The sequence below is a fragment of the Cyrtonyx montezumae genome, unplaced genomic scaffold (assembly GCF_038088225.1).
Source record: "Cyrtonyx montezumae isolate F1298 unplaced genomic scaffold, pur_monq_1.0 scaffold_23, whole genome shotgun sequence".
NCBI lineage: Eukaryota > Metazoa > Chordata > Aves > Galliformes > Odontophoridae > Cyrtonyx > Cyrtonyx montezumae.
Window position 1 is genome coordinate 2,146,909 of NW_027071970.1, and position 14,655 is coordinate 2,161,563.

At 62.1% G+C, this 14,655-nt stretch overlaps 3 protein-coding genes across 3 annotated transcripts; 2 read left to right on the plus strand and 1 right to left on the minus strand.

Moving 5' to 3' along the window:
• Window positions 1-2,879: 2,879 nt before the first annotated feature.
• Window positions 2,880-8,268, minus strand: PES1 (pescadillo ribosomal biogenesis factor 1). Its single transcript, XM_065738808.1, has 15 exons — window positions 8,199-8,268; window positions 7,828-7,907; window positions 7,568-7,721; window positions 7,391-7,500; window positions 6,829-7,000; window positions 6,614-6,703; window positions 5,764-5,880; window positions 5,543-5,620; window positions 5,205-5,294; window positions 4,884-5,014; window positions 4,622-4,747; window positions 4,266-4,450; window positions 4,024-4,166; window positions 3,537-3,704; window positions 2,880-2,975 (listed from the first exon to the last, which is right to left on the minus strand). The coding sequence occupies exons 1-15, from the start codon at window positions 8,220-8,222 to the stop codon at window positions 2,889-2,891; spliced, it is 1,755 nt and encodes a 584-aa protein (XP_065594880.1). The 5' UTR covers window positions 8,223-8,268; the 3' UTR covers window positions 2,880-2,888.
• A 435-nt stretch (window positions 8,269-8,703) lies between these two features.
• TCN2 (transcobalamin 2) lies at window positions 8,704-11,330 on the plus strand. Its single transcript, XM_065738646.1, has 10 exons — window positions 8,704-9,029; window positions 9,329-9,518; window positions 9,591-9,641; window positions 9,712-9,845; window positions 9,943-10,104; window positions 10,181-10,356; window positions 10,475-10,649; window positions 10,726-10,918; window positions 11,007-11,128; window positions 11,224-11,330. Exons 1-10 carry the CDS (start codon window positions 8,975-8,977, stop codon window positions 11,283-11,285), a joined length of 1,320 nt encoding a protein of 439 aa, XP_065594718.1. The 5' UTR covers window positions 8,704-8,974; the 3' UTR covers window positions 11,286-11,330.
• Window positions 11,331-12,009: 679 nt separating this feature from the next.
• On the plus strand, window positions 12,010-13,876 carry SLC35E4 (solute carrier family 35 member E4). The gene is made up of 2 exons (XM_065738647.1): window positions 12,010-12,639; window positions 13,354-13,876. Exons 1-2 carry the CDS (start codon window positions 12,051-12,053, stop codon window positions 13,779-13,781), a joined length of 1,017 nt encoding a protein of 338 aa, XP_065594719.1. The 5' UTR covers window positions 12,010-12,050; the 3' UTR covers window positions 13,782-13,876.
• Window positions 13,877-14,655: the final 779 nt, after the last annotated feature.

Consider the following 14,655-nt stretch of genomic DNA (forward strand, 5'->3'; position numbering starts at 1 on the left):
TGGGGAAGCACCTGTTGGAAAGGGGAGCGAGAGAGAGTTCGATGTGAACACAGATGGACAGACAGGGCGAGATGCAGTGGTGGTGGTGGTGAAGGAGGGAGAAATGGAGGCTTGCTGGGGGACACAACCAGGCCGTGGTCATTTGTGTCCCCACCGCAGCACAGCTGTCACCACATTCTGTACCAGGGAGTGCTACAAAAGCCCCAGGAGGCAGCCTGGCTGAATGCCACCCTGAGACACCGCTTCCCTATAAACCCCCTGAGACAACATGGCACTCCCCCAAACCCTACAGAGCCCTCACAGGCACCGGTCCCGATCTCCTCCATGAGCCAGAGAGTGCAGGTCACACACAGCATACAGGAACCAGCTCCTCTCCCCTCTTCACCCCCGACCCCGGGCTCTGTTTACTGACCCCCACTCTGTGCCAGCAGTGTGGGGCTGTGCCCCGGGCACAGTGTGAGACCTGGGGCAGGGATGGTGGGGGGCAGGGATGGTGGGTGCAGCACCTCACAAAACAGCCACGTCTATGAAATACACATCTTTTGTATGTTCGAAGGAATAGAAGTGACATCTGCCCACACAGCCACCTCCTGGGGGTCAGGTACAGATCCATGGCCCAGGGGCAGGACCCATCCCCATCCCCATTCCCATCCCCATCCCCATCCCCATCCCCATCCCCATCCCCATCCCCATCCCCATCCTCATCCCCATCCCCATCCCCATCCCCATCCCCATCCCCATCCCCATCCCCATCCCCTGCACTGCCCCCCAGGCCCTGTGGGCAGACCTCCTTGGGTACACAGCAGCAGGTGGGCTCGGATCTGTTGGGTTTTGCTGGCTCTGGGGGCTGCCCGTGCTGGGGGAGATGCTGCAGAGGATCAGGGGATGTGAGCTGTGTGTCCCTGGGTGTTGTCAGGTGTGGGGAGATGGGGAGGAGAAAGAAAGAAGAAGGGGAGAGGAGGGGAATGAAGATGGGAAGAAGGAGAAGGAAGGGAAAGGGTGAGGAGAAAGGGAAGGGAAAAGGGAAAGGGAAACAGAAAGGGATGGAAAGGGAAGGGAAAGCAGGGGGGAGAAAGGGAAGGAAAACAGAAAGGGAAAGGGGGAGGAAATGGGAAGCAGGAGGAGAAAGGGAAGGGAAACAGAGGGAAAGGGAAACAGAAAGTGGAAGGGTGTTATGGTTTTATGATTTTTGTTATATTATTGATATTCCACATCATAACATCATGTTGTGTTTTGGGAGTTAAAGAGTCAGTGCTCCAGCTCTGCGGATCATTGATAGCTTTGGGTGTACCTGTCTCAGAAGAGAAGAACTCCATTCCCCAGAGGGCTTTGTGATGCTTTGCATTGTTACGTGTTTCCACTCAGAGGGAAAGATAAAAGCTGTCTGCGGTCACGGGACCACCCCTCCTCCCTTGGGGATGGAGCTCATTTGTTGGGTATTTGTTGCAGTCGTTAGCGTGGGTATTTGTGGGTATTTGTGGGTATTTGTGGGTATTTGTCGCAGCCGTTAGCGTAAGACCTTCGGTTTATCGGACGCTCTCTCTCGCTCATTTTATTTGATTCATTAGCCTCAATTCCAATTATACTGTATTATACTGTGTTATTTTGCTTTCTGATATCTTATTTAGTAAATTAGCTTTCCTCCTCAGATCGTCGCTGCTGTTTTGTTCCTAGGCCCATCTCCCTTTTTCCCTTCCCCCTTCCCTGGGGTGCGGGCCCCCTGCCTCAGTTGTCACGGTACTGGGTCAAACCATCCTGCAAACTGTTGACAAAGGGAAAGGGGAGGAAAGGGGAAACAGGAGGAGAAAGAGAAGGGAAAGGGGAAGTAAGGGGAAAGAAGGAGAACGGACACCACAATGGTGGTGGCCAGGTCTTAAATGAATCCTATGAAACCTCACCCCTCCCTCTGCAGCTCCAGACCATGTCCCGCACGCTCTCCCCATGCTCTGCACTGCTGGCCTGCTGCCCTCAGCTCCCAGGGGATGTCAGAAGCAGCCCCTGACCTCTGGCGTGTTTTCTTCTCCTTGCAGGGCTCCTTTCTGCAGACTGCTTCCAGCTGAGTGCCACAGGCTGCGCCTGCCTGGAGCAGGACCCCGCACTGAGCCCTGGGAAGCTCAGCACGGTGCAGGGTGAGGAGGTGCCAGGCAGTGCCACGGAGCTCGGGGGCTGTGGAGTCGTCCCCAGCCCTGTGTGACACTCGGGGACTGATCCACACCTCCTGGCTGGGCCTGGGGTCTGCCTGCAGCACGGTCCTATCACCCCCACAGCAGCCAGAAAGGTACAGACAATACACAGCATGGGGAAAGCATCACATTTTTTTTAATTAAAAGAAAATAAAATAGCAGTACAAGCAGAGGCTAAATGCAGCCCACAGCGTGGGTGGTGGAGAGCAGCTCCGTTCTGGGTGGTGGGTGAGCTCCTCACCAATGTTGAGGACAAACCCCGCTCCTTGTGCTGGACCCCCACCCTCTGTACACACCACCACGACCCAGCAAGGCCTGGTGGGACTCTGACAGTCTGCACGCTGCAAGGCTGCAGGCATGCTAAGTGAACACCAGAGGGAGGGAGCGGAGCTGCAAAAGCCCAGAGATCACCCAGGCCTCCTGTTCTTCAGGCACCACTCACTGCCCTAAGGATGCTTAAAGAGCACAGAGAGGACACGCCCGTGTCACTGAGCCCCAGGACAGGTAATGGCACCGACCAACACTCCTCCACTTCCTGTGTGGAGGGAGTCCTGGATAAGGCACAGCAGAAGGTGTATTTACTGATGGGCAATATTTTTAATTTGGTATTTCTGTCCCAAGAGGAATGCTGAGGGTTTTTTGCCCTCACAGGATGGTCTCAGCAGCACACAGCCATTCCAGGCAGGGTTAGTCCCCAAAGTCCCATCACGCTCGTCGTGCCTTCTTGGCTTTCTTCTTCTCCTCTTTCACGGCAGTGTCGTGGGCTTTCCTCTTTGCAGCCAGTTTATTTGCCTGCACAGAAACACAACCCAAGTCCCACAGTCAGGTCAGTCCCCACACACACCAAGAGCTGCTCCAACCTCAGCCCCACCAAGCTGTTCGATACCAGGAGACAGAGCCGAGCAGTCGTGCCCTGAGTTTCACATGCTGACCATGTGCTACAGCCCCAGGCAGGCACAGGGAGTTCTGCCCAGAGTCTGAACACAGCCTGGTAATGCTGGAGAGGCATGAACAGCCTCGTACACCTGAGGTCAACATCCTCACTGCATCACCAGGTACAGGGAGGAAACCCCCAGAGCTCTGCAGCGCTGGCAGGACTGATCGATGTGGGATGTTTGTGCTGGTGCAGGCTCACCCTGGAAGAGTGGCTTCAGCTCTGCCCAGCCCCACAGCAGGGCAGGGAGCCTGGGACTATGGGCAAAGCTCCGTCCTGCAACCAGAGGTGGGGAGCACCTCAGAAGTCACTCCTTCCTTACAAGTTGAGGACAGACCAGGACGTATCTCTAGCTGCAAACTGATTTGGGGAAGACCTAGCGCAGGGATCCTTGGCTTGGGGCATCCCTACACTCCTACCTCTCGGATTTTGCGTTTCTTTCCAAACATGATCTTCTTGTAGAGGTATTTCTCCCTTTTCTTCATCATCATGATGGCCAGGCGCTTCTCCTCGCTTTGCTGCTCCTGCTCCAGGCGCTGCTTGTCCTCCAGCCGCACTTTGCCAGCGGTCACCTTCACGGGAAGCGCCTGCAGAGAGCACAGAGCTCAGGACCCCGTGTGCTGGGAACCCCAGGGGCTCTTCCACACTACTCAGTGGTAATACAGAAGACACAGCATCCTCCCTGGTCACCCCCAGAACGGGTGGCAGGACAGTGGCAGACAGGTCCTGAGCACAAACAAGAGCTGCAGCTCATGAATGTGGGCTGAGGATCCCAGGATGCGGTGAGTGCTGTGGGAATGGTCCCAGAACAGGGACACACTGCAGTGAGCAGTCCCAGCAGGGACAGAGCTCACAGGGGCTGTCCCCTCCCTCCTAGGACTCCCACCCCACCGCCATGCACTGCACCTTGTTGCTCTGAGTCTTCTGCTCTTCCATCTTCTTCAATTTAATCTCCTCCTCCTTTTCAGACTCATCTTCCTCTTCCTCTTCCTCATCTTTGTCATTGTCATCATCCTCTTCCTCTTCTTCCTCCTCCTCACTCTCTTCACCTACAGAGAGACCGCTGTCACTGACCATGGAGGCAGACAGAGCTCTGCTGAGGCAGCAGCACTGCCTGGGTCCTCTCCACTCCAGGAGCCTGGCATCACCTGGGTCCTCGCCCCGCTGCATGGCCAGCAGCTTCAGCTTCTCAGGAGGGATGTAGTCTCCTTCCTGCTCTGTGACGAAGGGCGAGAGGTGCGGGGGCAGCAGCACACCGGGGAAATAATCTGCTACAGGGAGGCACAGCCTGGCATTGACTGAGTCAAAAACCCACTGAGGCTGCAGGTAATACCTGGGGGCAGAGGGAGACAGGGCTGGGGGTCAGACACTGCCTTCCTGCCACATGCTCTGGTGTCTAAGGGGCTGCAAGACTGCAGAAGAGCAGGATGGGAACAGACAGAGCGAAGGACAGCTCAGGAACAGCCCAGGAACGGCCATTCCAGGGTCAGGACACCTGGCTCACCTGCCCACAACCTGCTGCTCCACCCGGGGACGGTCAACGATCTGGTGTGTGATGGATGGGTCACTTACATCATAGGTGGCACCGATGCACAGGGACCTGTCCCAGGACACTTGGCCCCCGAAGCACCTGTCAGTCAAACACACCAAGCAGTTGGTCTCACACTGACTCTCTCAGGGTCACAGTGTCTCTGCAGTGCCACTGGAGAGAACAGGGAAGGACAGCACGGGGTGGCAGAGCTGCAGGAACACTTCCCACCACGTACCGGATGATGAAGGCCAGGGGCTCTCGAGGCACCTCCCTGTTGAGGAAGAAGCGCAGCCCTTCAAACAGCTTTTTGTGCTTCTCCAGTGCCTCCTGCTCCTTCTTCCTCGCATCCATCTGCTCAGCAGTCTCCTGCTCAGGGGCAAAGCAGTCAGCCTCTTCCCCACACGCAGCACAGCTGAGCTCCTCTCTGCAAAGAGGGCTCTTGGACACTGACCCCATCCCTCCTGCCAGTCCCCCTAGTCCCACACTGGGCACTGACAGCCTCCTCTCAGCCATAACAGCACGTGGGGTGGCTCAGCCCTGGCCACCGGGCTCTTACCCCCTCCACAGGGAACTCATCCATCTCCACATCATCCTCTTGGGTTGGTGCCACCACACGTGCCAGGCTGGCACTCAGAGCAGACAGTTTCTGCAATCAAAAGAGACCAACATGTAAGGCTCAGCCAGGGCTTTGGGAATGGGAAAAGGGGCAGGTTCACAAGAGGATGCCCTGAAACCAAGCACAGCTCCTCCTTTGGCCACAGCAAAGGTTGGCATCTCCTCCACATGCTAGACAGGCTGTGCTCCCCAAAGCCCCTGCACCAGTGCCCCACACCAGGGCACTGAGGTCCTCATGTACACACTCGTGACGACCCTGCTGGCAGCAGGGCCCCTCACCTCCAGGTAGCTCTCTGAATCCATGGCGTACTCCTTGCCTTCTGCAGGCTTTAGCTCAACCTCAGCCTGGCCATCGATCTGGACAGAAACAGAAAGGTGGGGAGATGGCTCCCAAACATGGTCTGCCCCCAAATCCTCCCCTCCAGCCCTTCCACCACCTGTGCAAACCCCCGGGGGCAATGCTCCCTGCGGTGTGTCCCCAGGGCAGGTGGTGGCCTTACCTTGGGGGGGTAGTGCAGGTTGAGTGAGTGGTAGAGGCGAAAGTTGACAAAGCCAAGCAGGGTGGTATAGAACTCGGTGAAGGTGGCCATCACACGATAATCCACGTCTGTTGGGTGCTGTGGGCACACGGGGAGGAGAAGGACACAGGAATGAAGGAGGAGACTCCCTAATAAAGGACAGGGTGCTGCCTGCCCAGCACCAGCTCAGGGAATTAAACTGCTCCTCCAGGTGATGTGGGCAGGCGATGACAAAAAAGAGCAGGGCCAGGAGTTGAAACACAGCAGGAATACAGCCAGCCCCACGACAGCCACGATGCAAAGGATTGAGGAAGGTCGTGGGCTCACTGAAGGGATGCTGGGGAGGTGACACTGCCAAGAGCTGTACCAAAGGCCACAAACTGGGAATGCTCCAACCTAAGCGAGTCCCAAACAACATGGGACAAAAGGAGAGCGCTGAAGCAACTATGAGCTCCTGCATGCCAGTGGTTGTGGCCCAGCAGCATCCACAGCTGTATCAGTCCTGCTGGGATGGCTGCACGAGGAGCACAGTGCCCTGCCGCCCTGCAACGACAGCACCAGGAATCAATTCACCTTGGCACTTTCAGCTGAGCTAACTGCCAGTTAATCTTTAGTTCATGGGCAAAACATACTTTAATAATTGACAAAAAGAGGAAAGAGAGCTGCATAGACTGGTACAGCCAGGCACCAGGGTCTGGCAGAAGGGCCCCGTGGCCTCCACTTGTTTTGTTTCTTTGGCAAAAGAGCGAACAGATGTCCCCAACACTCCGCCCTGGCCCCAGGGAGGGGAACAGCAGCAAAAGCACAGGTCCTGCTGCACCCAGGTACTCACGTCATGGGAGAAGGCGTAAGGAGTGATCCAGGTGATGAGCTGACCCAGTACCTCTGCCTGGTAGTAGATGCCCTTGATGGAGAGGAAGACCTGGTGGGAAAAGAGCGATGAAGGCTACAGGAACTCCCAGTTCTCAGCAATCTTGAGTGGACAGCAGGGATGCAAAGGAGCACTGGGGACAGCCAGCAGGACCCATCCCTCCTCAGAGCTCCCACCTTGCGCAGGGAGCGGGAGGCGATGACGAAGTTGAGGAACTCAACAGCCAAGCGTCGGCACAGCTGGATGGTCTGCACGTGGCACTTGCCCGTCCGTGGGAAGGTAGAGAAGAGGAAGCACATGGAGAGGGCATCATCCAGGTCCCGCAGTGCATCCACAAAGGTGGGGTACCTGCAGCAGGGCAGGAGGGAACGGTGCCATCACTCCCGGCCCCAGGCAGAGCTGCAGAAGCCGGTGGGAACCTCGTGCAATAAAGGGATGGGCATCCACAGCTGTGCTGGAGCACCAGGCAGTCTGTGGGGACAGGGCACACAGAGCCTCGCAGGGACCTTCTGACAGCACTGCAGGGCTTGGCGCTGCCCTGGGAGCCAGGAAACTCCTTAGCTCAGGGACAACAACAAACCCAGCTTGACAGCTCCTGCCCTGAGCTAACAGCCTTGAGCACGTGTTGGGGCAGGAGACCGCGTGACCCCACAGCTACAACAGAACACCCCGAGCCGTGTCAGGGCAGCACCCAGCTCCCAGAGCTGCTGAAGAGAGGCAAACTCAGCGAGGGCTCACCTCTCCTTCACGATGTGGTCGAGCTTGTAGGTGGGCTTGTTGTCCTTCAGCCGCTCCGCCGTGCCCCACTCGCTCTTCCCGTACGCCTTGCGCAGCTTACGGACAAAGATCTGCAGGCAGAGCGGGGCTCAGCGCGCTGCGGGGCCGCACAGCGCCCGGCTCCGGCACGGACAGTACCTTGTACTCCCGGAACTTGTTGACGATGGGCTCATGGAGGAGGAATTTGATGTCTTTGAGGAGATAGAAGGTCCTCGCTGCGGTGGAGCCTTTGTTCACCTTCTTCTTGTGCTTGGGCTCATGCGGGTAAATCCCCTTCAGGATGCACAGGCGTCTGCGGAGGGAGGGATGCGGGGGTCAGCCCGATGCGCAGCGGCCCCACACGGGAGGCAATGGATGGGCACCGCGCTAAGGGCGGCCCCGCGCCGGGACTGCCGCACCTGAAGTCGGGCAGGCTGAGCTGCAGCTTCTTGCGGGCCTTGTTGCGGGTGATGTAGTTGGTGGCCGAGCCCCGCTGGTACTGAGGAGGAACACGGAGGTGTCACGGGGGGAGAGGCGGGGGGGGACAAGACGGGATGCACGTGGGGGTAACGGGGAGAAATGGGGAGGGCTGGAAATGGGGAACGGGGGAAACCGGAGGGAAAGAGGGGGAATACGCGAGGGGTGGGGAGGCAGTAAGGAGAAACGGTGTGGAGAAACAGGGAACGGGGGAGGAAAACGGGAGAGCCGTGCGGCCGGGACGCGACCGAGCCCCAGGGAAGGCTGAGCGGGCGGGCCGGGGCCCCGCAGCACGGCCGAACCCCCCCGGTACCTTCTTCTTCTCCAGCCCACCCATGGCCCCGCCGCCACCGCCGCGTGCTCCGCCGCGCGCAAGGCCCTCAGCTGCCCTCGCACCGCCTGCACCGCCCCGCTCCGCGCCCGAGCCGGAGCCCCGCCGGGTCCGAGCCGCCCCGAGCTGCTGCGGGGATGAGGGATGCGGGTGGGACGCGGGGGCGGTGAGACGGGGGGCGGTGGCGGGGGGGCGGTCATTCAGGCGCGCCGCGGGCAGCCCCAACCCTGCCGGTGGGGTCCTGCGGCGCGGGGCACGCTGGGAGGGACAGAGGCGCGGTTACGGCAGGGGGCGTGGCCACAGCGGGAGCGTGTTATCGCAGGGGCGTGGTTACGATAGAGGGCGTGGTTATCGCAGGGGGCGTGGTTGCGACAGAGGGCGTGGTTAGTGCAGGGGGCGTGGCTTTGCTCTCAGGGTGCCCTTAGCTGCGGGGTGCGCGCAGGGTGCCAGGTCGGGGGATGGGCGCTCTGCTTGGAAACCCCGCTGTCCCCGTAACTCCTCCCCAGGGCCCCCGGCGTCCCGTCACGCTGCCGTGCCACCGCCCCTCCCCAGCTCGGTGCCCCTGACCTGCCCCGCTCCGTGGCTGACCCAGAACGTGGGGTCGTGACCGCCCCTTCTGCTCCTCCTTATCTGCTCTCCCGCAGACAAAGTCCTCGCCCATTTCTGCTGACTCTATCCCGGAGTGCGGAACTGTCTCAGTCATCGCCTTCCTGCCCGGCGCCGCTCATCCTGCTGTCACCCGCTGTCCCCACGCCGCGATGTGGCTGCTCCTGGCCCTGCTGCAGGCTGCGGTGCTGCCCGCCCGGCCCTGCGGTGAGTCTGGGCTGCTCCAGCGCACCGTGTCCCTGCCCCAAAGCGGGGCCCCCGGGTCCAGGCTGCGGGTGGGAGCTCAGCGGTGCCGAGCGTTGGCTTTCCCGTGTTCCCTTTTACCCTTTTCCTGCCTCGTTTCCCCCTCTCTCTGCTTGCCTTCTCCCCCCCCCTGTCGTGCAAAATGTTGGGGTTCAACTTCACGAGGTAGAGGGCACACGTAGGGGTGAGGACACCCCACTCCCCGGTGCTGGGGGGCACTCACTCCTTGTTCCCCCATCCTCACGGGGACCCCGCGGGGACAGAGGCTCCGGCGGAGGCGGCGGTGGCAGTGCGGGCATTGGGTGCACGGCTGCTGGGGGTGGCGATGGAGCCGGGGCAGGATGCCGACCCCGGCGTCTACGTGGGGCTGCGCCTCGGCAGCGAGCACGACCTGCGCGTGGAGCAGCGCTACGTGCAGCGCCTGCAGGACGTCTTCCAGGGACGCTACGGCCGGTAGGTCCCCGGCGTGTCATAGCGGGACATCCCCTGTCTCTTTTGTGGTCCCACTGATGCCAATCCCTGCAGGAGTCTGCACGCAGCCAGCCACTCATCCCATGGCCATCGGCACCGCAACAAGTAGGTGATGGGGTGCGGATGGGGATGTGTGGTCCCCGTGTTCCCCAAGCACTGACCCCACTGCCTGCAGGAGCTCCATGCCGGAGACGGGGCGTCTGGCACTGTACCTGCTGGGGCTGCGTGCTACCTGCCCCCTGCCAGACCCCGCTCTCCTGCGCTTCCCAGTGACATGGCTCAAGTATTACCTGGAGAAGGACTGGGCAGGTGAGGTACCCCACCCACAGAGGGCACCCCACGGGTGCTGGCAGTGCAGCTCTGCGGCCACCAGCTGGCTTTGGTGACAGCAGTGCCCTGTCCCCAGGCTCCCGGCAGCACGGCCATCCTCTCACCAGTTTCTACCAGTACAGCCTGGGCGTGCTGGCTCTCTGTGTCCACCACAAGCGGGTGCGTGAGGAGGTGATCCAGCGGCTCCTGGTGGCCGAGCGGCACCGGCACTTCGGGCACGCGGATGGCAATGCTGTGGGTAAGGGTCAGCAGGGAACCTAAAGCATGTGTGGGGTGGGTGTGCAGCATCTGGGGTGACGCAGCCATCTCCGCAGACACGGAGGCAGTGGCAGCATTGGCTTTTGCATGCCTGGAGAAGGAGCGACACATCAGGGCTGGGCTGGCAGCAGAGCTGCGGGCAGCAGTGCACAGGGCCAGGGCAAGGCTGGTGGAGGCACAGAGAGCAAACGGGCTCATTGGGAACACCTTCAGCACCCCCTTGGCCATGCAGGTGAGTGTGGGCACTGGCACGGAGCGAGCGCGGGAGCGTGGGACACATGCAAGGTGCAGGCATTGGTGCAGGTCTGACCCTGAGTCCTGTGCTGAGCGCTTCCTTCCTCCCCTCCCAGGTCTTCATCGCCACCGACACATGCAGGACGCAGCCGGCGTACGGCCGAGCCATGGCTGCACTGCTGCAGCACCTGGACACCTTCACCACTGCTGCCACCATGGCCCAAGCACTGCTCGCTCTGAACGGCCGCAGCTACCTGGGCATCTCCTCCATGCAGTGCCAGGAGGAGCTGGGTAGGAGCAGGGGCCGTAGGGCAGCGGGTGGGCAGTGCAGGGCTGGCACTGATGGCACCGTGGCTCCCTGTCACAGACACGTTGATGCCTGTCTTCTTGGAGCCCGCAGCCCCGGGGCCGCGCAACGTGACGGTGCGGTTGGTGGTGGAGTGCCCGGTGCCGGAGTGCCCCCAGCAGCTGCTGTATGACAGCTCGGTGCCCGCGCCTGCCGGGGCCTCGCTTCTGGACCTGCTCAGGGCAGCCCCGCCGCAGGGATCCCAAAACTTCACGTGAGCGATCGTATGGTCAGGGGCTGTCCTTTTGTCCCCCTGTCCCCTCCGCTGCGTCCCCGGGCCCCTCACTCTGCTCTGCCCTCAGGTTTGAGACCCAGGACACGGCATATGGCCCCTTCCTGACCTCGGTGCTGGGCATGGCTGCATGGCCAAAGGAGCGGCACTACTGGCAGCTGCTCAGCGGGGTCGGCAGCAGCCTGCAGACGGGTGAGTGCTGGGGGAACACGGAGATGTAGGGACACAGGGATGTGTCCCTGTCCCTGCAGACACACTGCTACCCCGGCCACCACGTCTCTCGGCAGGCATCGCCGACTACAGACCGGAGGATGGGAGCACCGTCATCCTGCGCCTGAGCAAGTGGTAGCGGAGCTGGTGATGGGATGATGGCAATGAAACGTTGCAGCACCGCCGGGCTGTGCAGTGATTTCTCCGTGCGCCGAGCAGGGGCAGGATGGGGGCGGGGCGTGGGCTCCGTGCTCGGGACTCCCTGCTCTCATTGCTGCTCGGGTGGCTGAAAGCCTCCGGGTTGTGGTGTGCACCATGCCGCCGAGGGTGCACGACCCTCCGGAGCTGCTCGTGCCCCGGGCAGTGGGCTCACAGGGATTTCAGCAGCAGGGGTGCAGCTCCCTGCCCCCACCCCGGGGGCCGAGCGTGACGGCATCGGTGGGGACCGTTCCGAGCCGGCGCTGGGACGCTTCGCTCCCGGATTTGCGTGCTGTCCAGCCAAACAACGCCTGTGCTGGGGGTGCAGATGGCAGCGAGCGCTGCGCGGGGCGGGGACCGGTGGCGGTGCCAGGCCTGCGAGCCACGGCGCCCGCCCATGAGTCACCCGGGGACACTGACGCAGCCGCTCCGTCACCGGGAAGGCCGTCCCCGCTCCTCCGTCACCGCTCCCCCGGCTCTGGCGGTGATGCGCGGCCGCCGCCTCCGAGCTCCCCGCGCGGTTGTCGTCCCCGCTGCTCCGCTCTCGCGTCCCGGAGCTCTCCTGCCCGCACCGCGGTGACGCCCGCCGGCTGCTGGGGGAGGGCCTGCCCGTCTTCGCTCCCCGTCGTCCAACTTCGCTCCTCCGCGCCGGTGCCGCTCGCACATGGCACCCCGCGGCTGAACCCACCGCTCGCCCGCACCGGCCATGTGCCCGCGGTGCCCCGGAGGCGATGAAGCAGCGATGACGGCCGCCGCTGGGAACCTCCGACCCCGCAGACCCGACCCGGGGCAGCCGGGGGAGCGACCACCGCTGCGGCTGGTGCTGACCGTCGCGGCGTGGCTGGGCACCGGCACCGCGCTGGCCGGTCTCAACAAATGGATTTTCGCAGCCCACGGTTTCCGCTACCCGCTGCTGCTCTCCTCCCTGCACATGCTGGCGGCCGTGGTGCTGGGCTACCCGCTGGGCTGGGTGCGAGGACCGCCGCCTCCTGTCCGGCCGCGGATCTACCTGCTGAGCCTCACCTTCTGCGGCAGCGTGGCTCTGGGCAACCTGGGGCTGAGCCTGGTGCCGCTGGACGCGGCTCAGGCCGTGCACGCCACCGCCCCGCTGGCCACCCTGCTGCTGTCGGCACTGCTGCGGGGCCGCCGGCACCACCCGCTGCAGTACGCGGCCATGGGACCCGTCTGCGCCGGGGCCGCGTGCAGCATCGCCGGAGGTGTCCGCTTCCACCAGCCCGGGGGCTGCGTCCTCCTGGCTGCCACCGTCCTGCGTGCTCTCAAGTCGCTGCAGCAGAGTAAGTGCCACCTGTCTGCCCTCGGGATGTCCTGGTGACGCCGCGCCAGGGATGTGCCGGCGCTCGTGGCACCCCAACTGTCACTGTGCTCCGGGCCCCCAGGGGCTCCCTCGGTGTCACAGCTGCTCACTCTAGCTTTGGGGCATCCCTCTCCCAGCAGCGCCTTGTGGCTCTGGTGTCCCTTCCCCTCAGTGTCACCCCCTGCCCACTGTGTCCCCACTGTCACCTCTGTGCCACCCTCATCCCCCTGCCCTCAGGTCTGTGCCTGCTCCCGGACCCACTCCCAACCACCGTCCCATCCCTGTCCCCTGTGTGTCCCCATGTGGAGCTGCACCATCCCGTTAGGGCCCTGGGCCACGGCCGGAGCAGTGGCACCACCCAGGCTGCGATGTCCTCGGCAGGCAGTGGGGAGGAGTGCCCTGACCACACTGTTTTTTGGAGGGCTGGGTGCGTTTCCTCTGCCCGTGACTCACTTGGGCACCACCGCTGGGGCCGCAGCCTGTGACTCACTGGGCCACGGGATAGGGATGGGGATGCGATGGGGGTTTGGGAGGGGAATAGGGTGAGGATGTGGGTGGGATGGAGCTCGCTCATCCCCAGTGCCAAGGGACAGCGGGGAGGGCGGAGGGCGGCCCGCATCCCTTCTCCCAGCAATTTTCGTGCTGTTGTACCCCAGCAGGGGCTCTGTGTGACTGCACCCTGTCCCCCCCCCAGGCCTGCTGCTGCAGGACGGCCGCCTGGACGCCGTGTCCCTGCTGTGCCTCACCGCGCTGCCCAGCTTCTGCCTGCTCTTCGGGGCAGCCGTGCTGCTGGAGGTGGCCCCGGCGTGGCAGGGAGTGCTGCGCTACGACGGCTCGCTCTGGGGCTGCGTGCTGCTCAGCTGCCTGGGCTCCGTCCTCTACAACCTGGCCAGCTTCTGCGTCCTGTCCCTCACGTCCGCCCTCACCATCCACCTGCTGGGCAACATCACGGTGGTGGGCAACCTGCTGCTCTCCCGCCTGCTCTTCGGCAGCAGCCTGAGCGCGCTCAGCTACCTGGGCATCGCGCTGACGCTGGCCGGGATGTTCATGTACCAGCAGCCGCAGCTCATCGCGCAGCGCTGGGCGGTGTGGATGCGGCAGCGGTCCCCCCGGCACCAGTAGGAGGTGGAGGAGGTGGGACTCGGGTGTGGCACGTGAGGGTGAGCTGCTGAGCGTGGCACTGCGCTGGTGTGCACCATGTTGTGAGCACGAGTGTGCACGGCTCTGCTTGCATGGCACTGTGTGCTGGGGTGCGCTGTGCCGTGTGTATGTGTGCTGTGCACATGTGTGGGTGTGCAAGGCAGCGTGTCCACGTGTGTGTGCTGGTGTGCATAGCAACGTATGCACGTGTGTGTTTGGTGTGCACACTGTGTGAGCACACAGCTCTGTGCACATATGTGCCAGCATGTGTGTGTTCTGGACATGCGAGTGTTTGTGTGCACAGCTCTGTGCACAGGGCACACGTGCTGGTGTGCACAGGCTCTGCAGGTGTGAGTGTGTGAGTGCTGGTGTGTGAACGTTCCACGTGTGCAAGCAGGTCTCACACACGTGGGCACACGTGCTGCTGGGCACAGTCTACGTGTGTGGAGTGTGCGTGCAGAGCACCTTGTGCAGGTGTGTGCTGGTGTGCACAGACTGTGTGTGAGTGGTGCTCTGTGCACAGTGTTATGTGTGACAGCCTATTGGTGCGTGCACAAGTGTCAGTGCGCTAGTGTGTGTGTGCAGGTCCTTACAGGTGGGTGTGCATAGGCTCTGTGTGTGCACATGTATGCACCAGTACTGTGCATGCACGTGTGTGTGCATGCATGGGAGGTGTGTGCATGGCTCACGCCCCCGTGGGACAGAGCGTGTTTTGCCCTTGGGGTGCTGCGTCCCCAACTGGTGTCCCCAGTGGTGTCACCCTCCTGGTGCCGGGTGGGTGCAGTGGCACCAGGGCAGCTCTGAAATAAAGCTCTATTTTTGTCATACTCCATCCTCGCGTGCCATGACCTCACAC

Coding starts and splice junctions, on each gene's coding strand:
- PES1 (XM_065738808.1), bottom strand. CDS start 8,222: ATGGGTGGGCTGGAGAAGAAGAAG. Junction 7,501..7,567: donor ACAAGTTCCGGGAGTACAAG/GTACTGTCCGTG, acceptor CTCTGCCTGCAG/ATCTTTGTCCGTAAGCTGCG. Junction 5,295..5,542: donor ATTCAGAGAGCTACCTGGAG/GTGAGGGGCCCT, acceptor TTTTGATTGCAG/AAACTGTCTGCTCTGAGTGC.
- TCN2 (XM_065738646.1), top strand. CDS start 8,975: ATGTGGCTGCTCCTGGCCCTGCTGCAGGCTGCGGTGCTGCCCGCCCGG. Junction 10,357..10,474: donor GCACCCCCTTGGCCATGCAG/GTGAGTGTGGGC, acceptor CTCCCCTCCCAG/GTCTTCATCGCCACCGACAC. Junction 11,129..11,223: donor CGGCAGCAGCCTGCAGACGG/GTGAGTGCTGGG, acceptor GTCTCTCGGCAG/GCATCGCCGACTACAGACCG.
- SLC35E4 (XM_065738647.1), top strand. CDS start 12,051: ATGTGCCCGCGGTGCCCCGGAGGCGATGAAGCAGCGATGACGGCCGCC. Junction 12,640..13,353: donor TCTCAAGTCGCTGCAGCAGA/GTAAGTGCCACC, acceptor TCCCCCCCCCAG/GCCTGCTGCTGCAGGACGGC.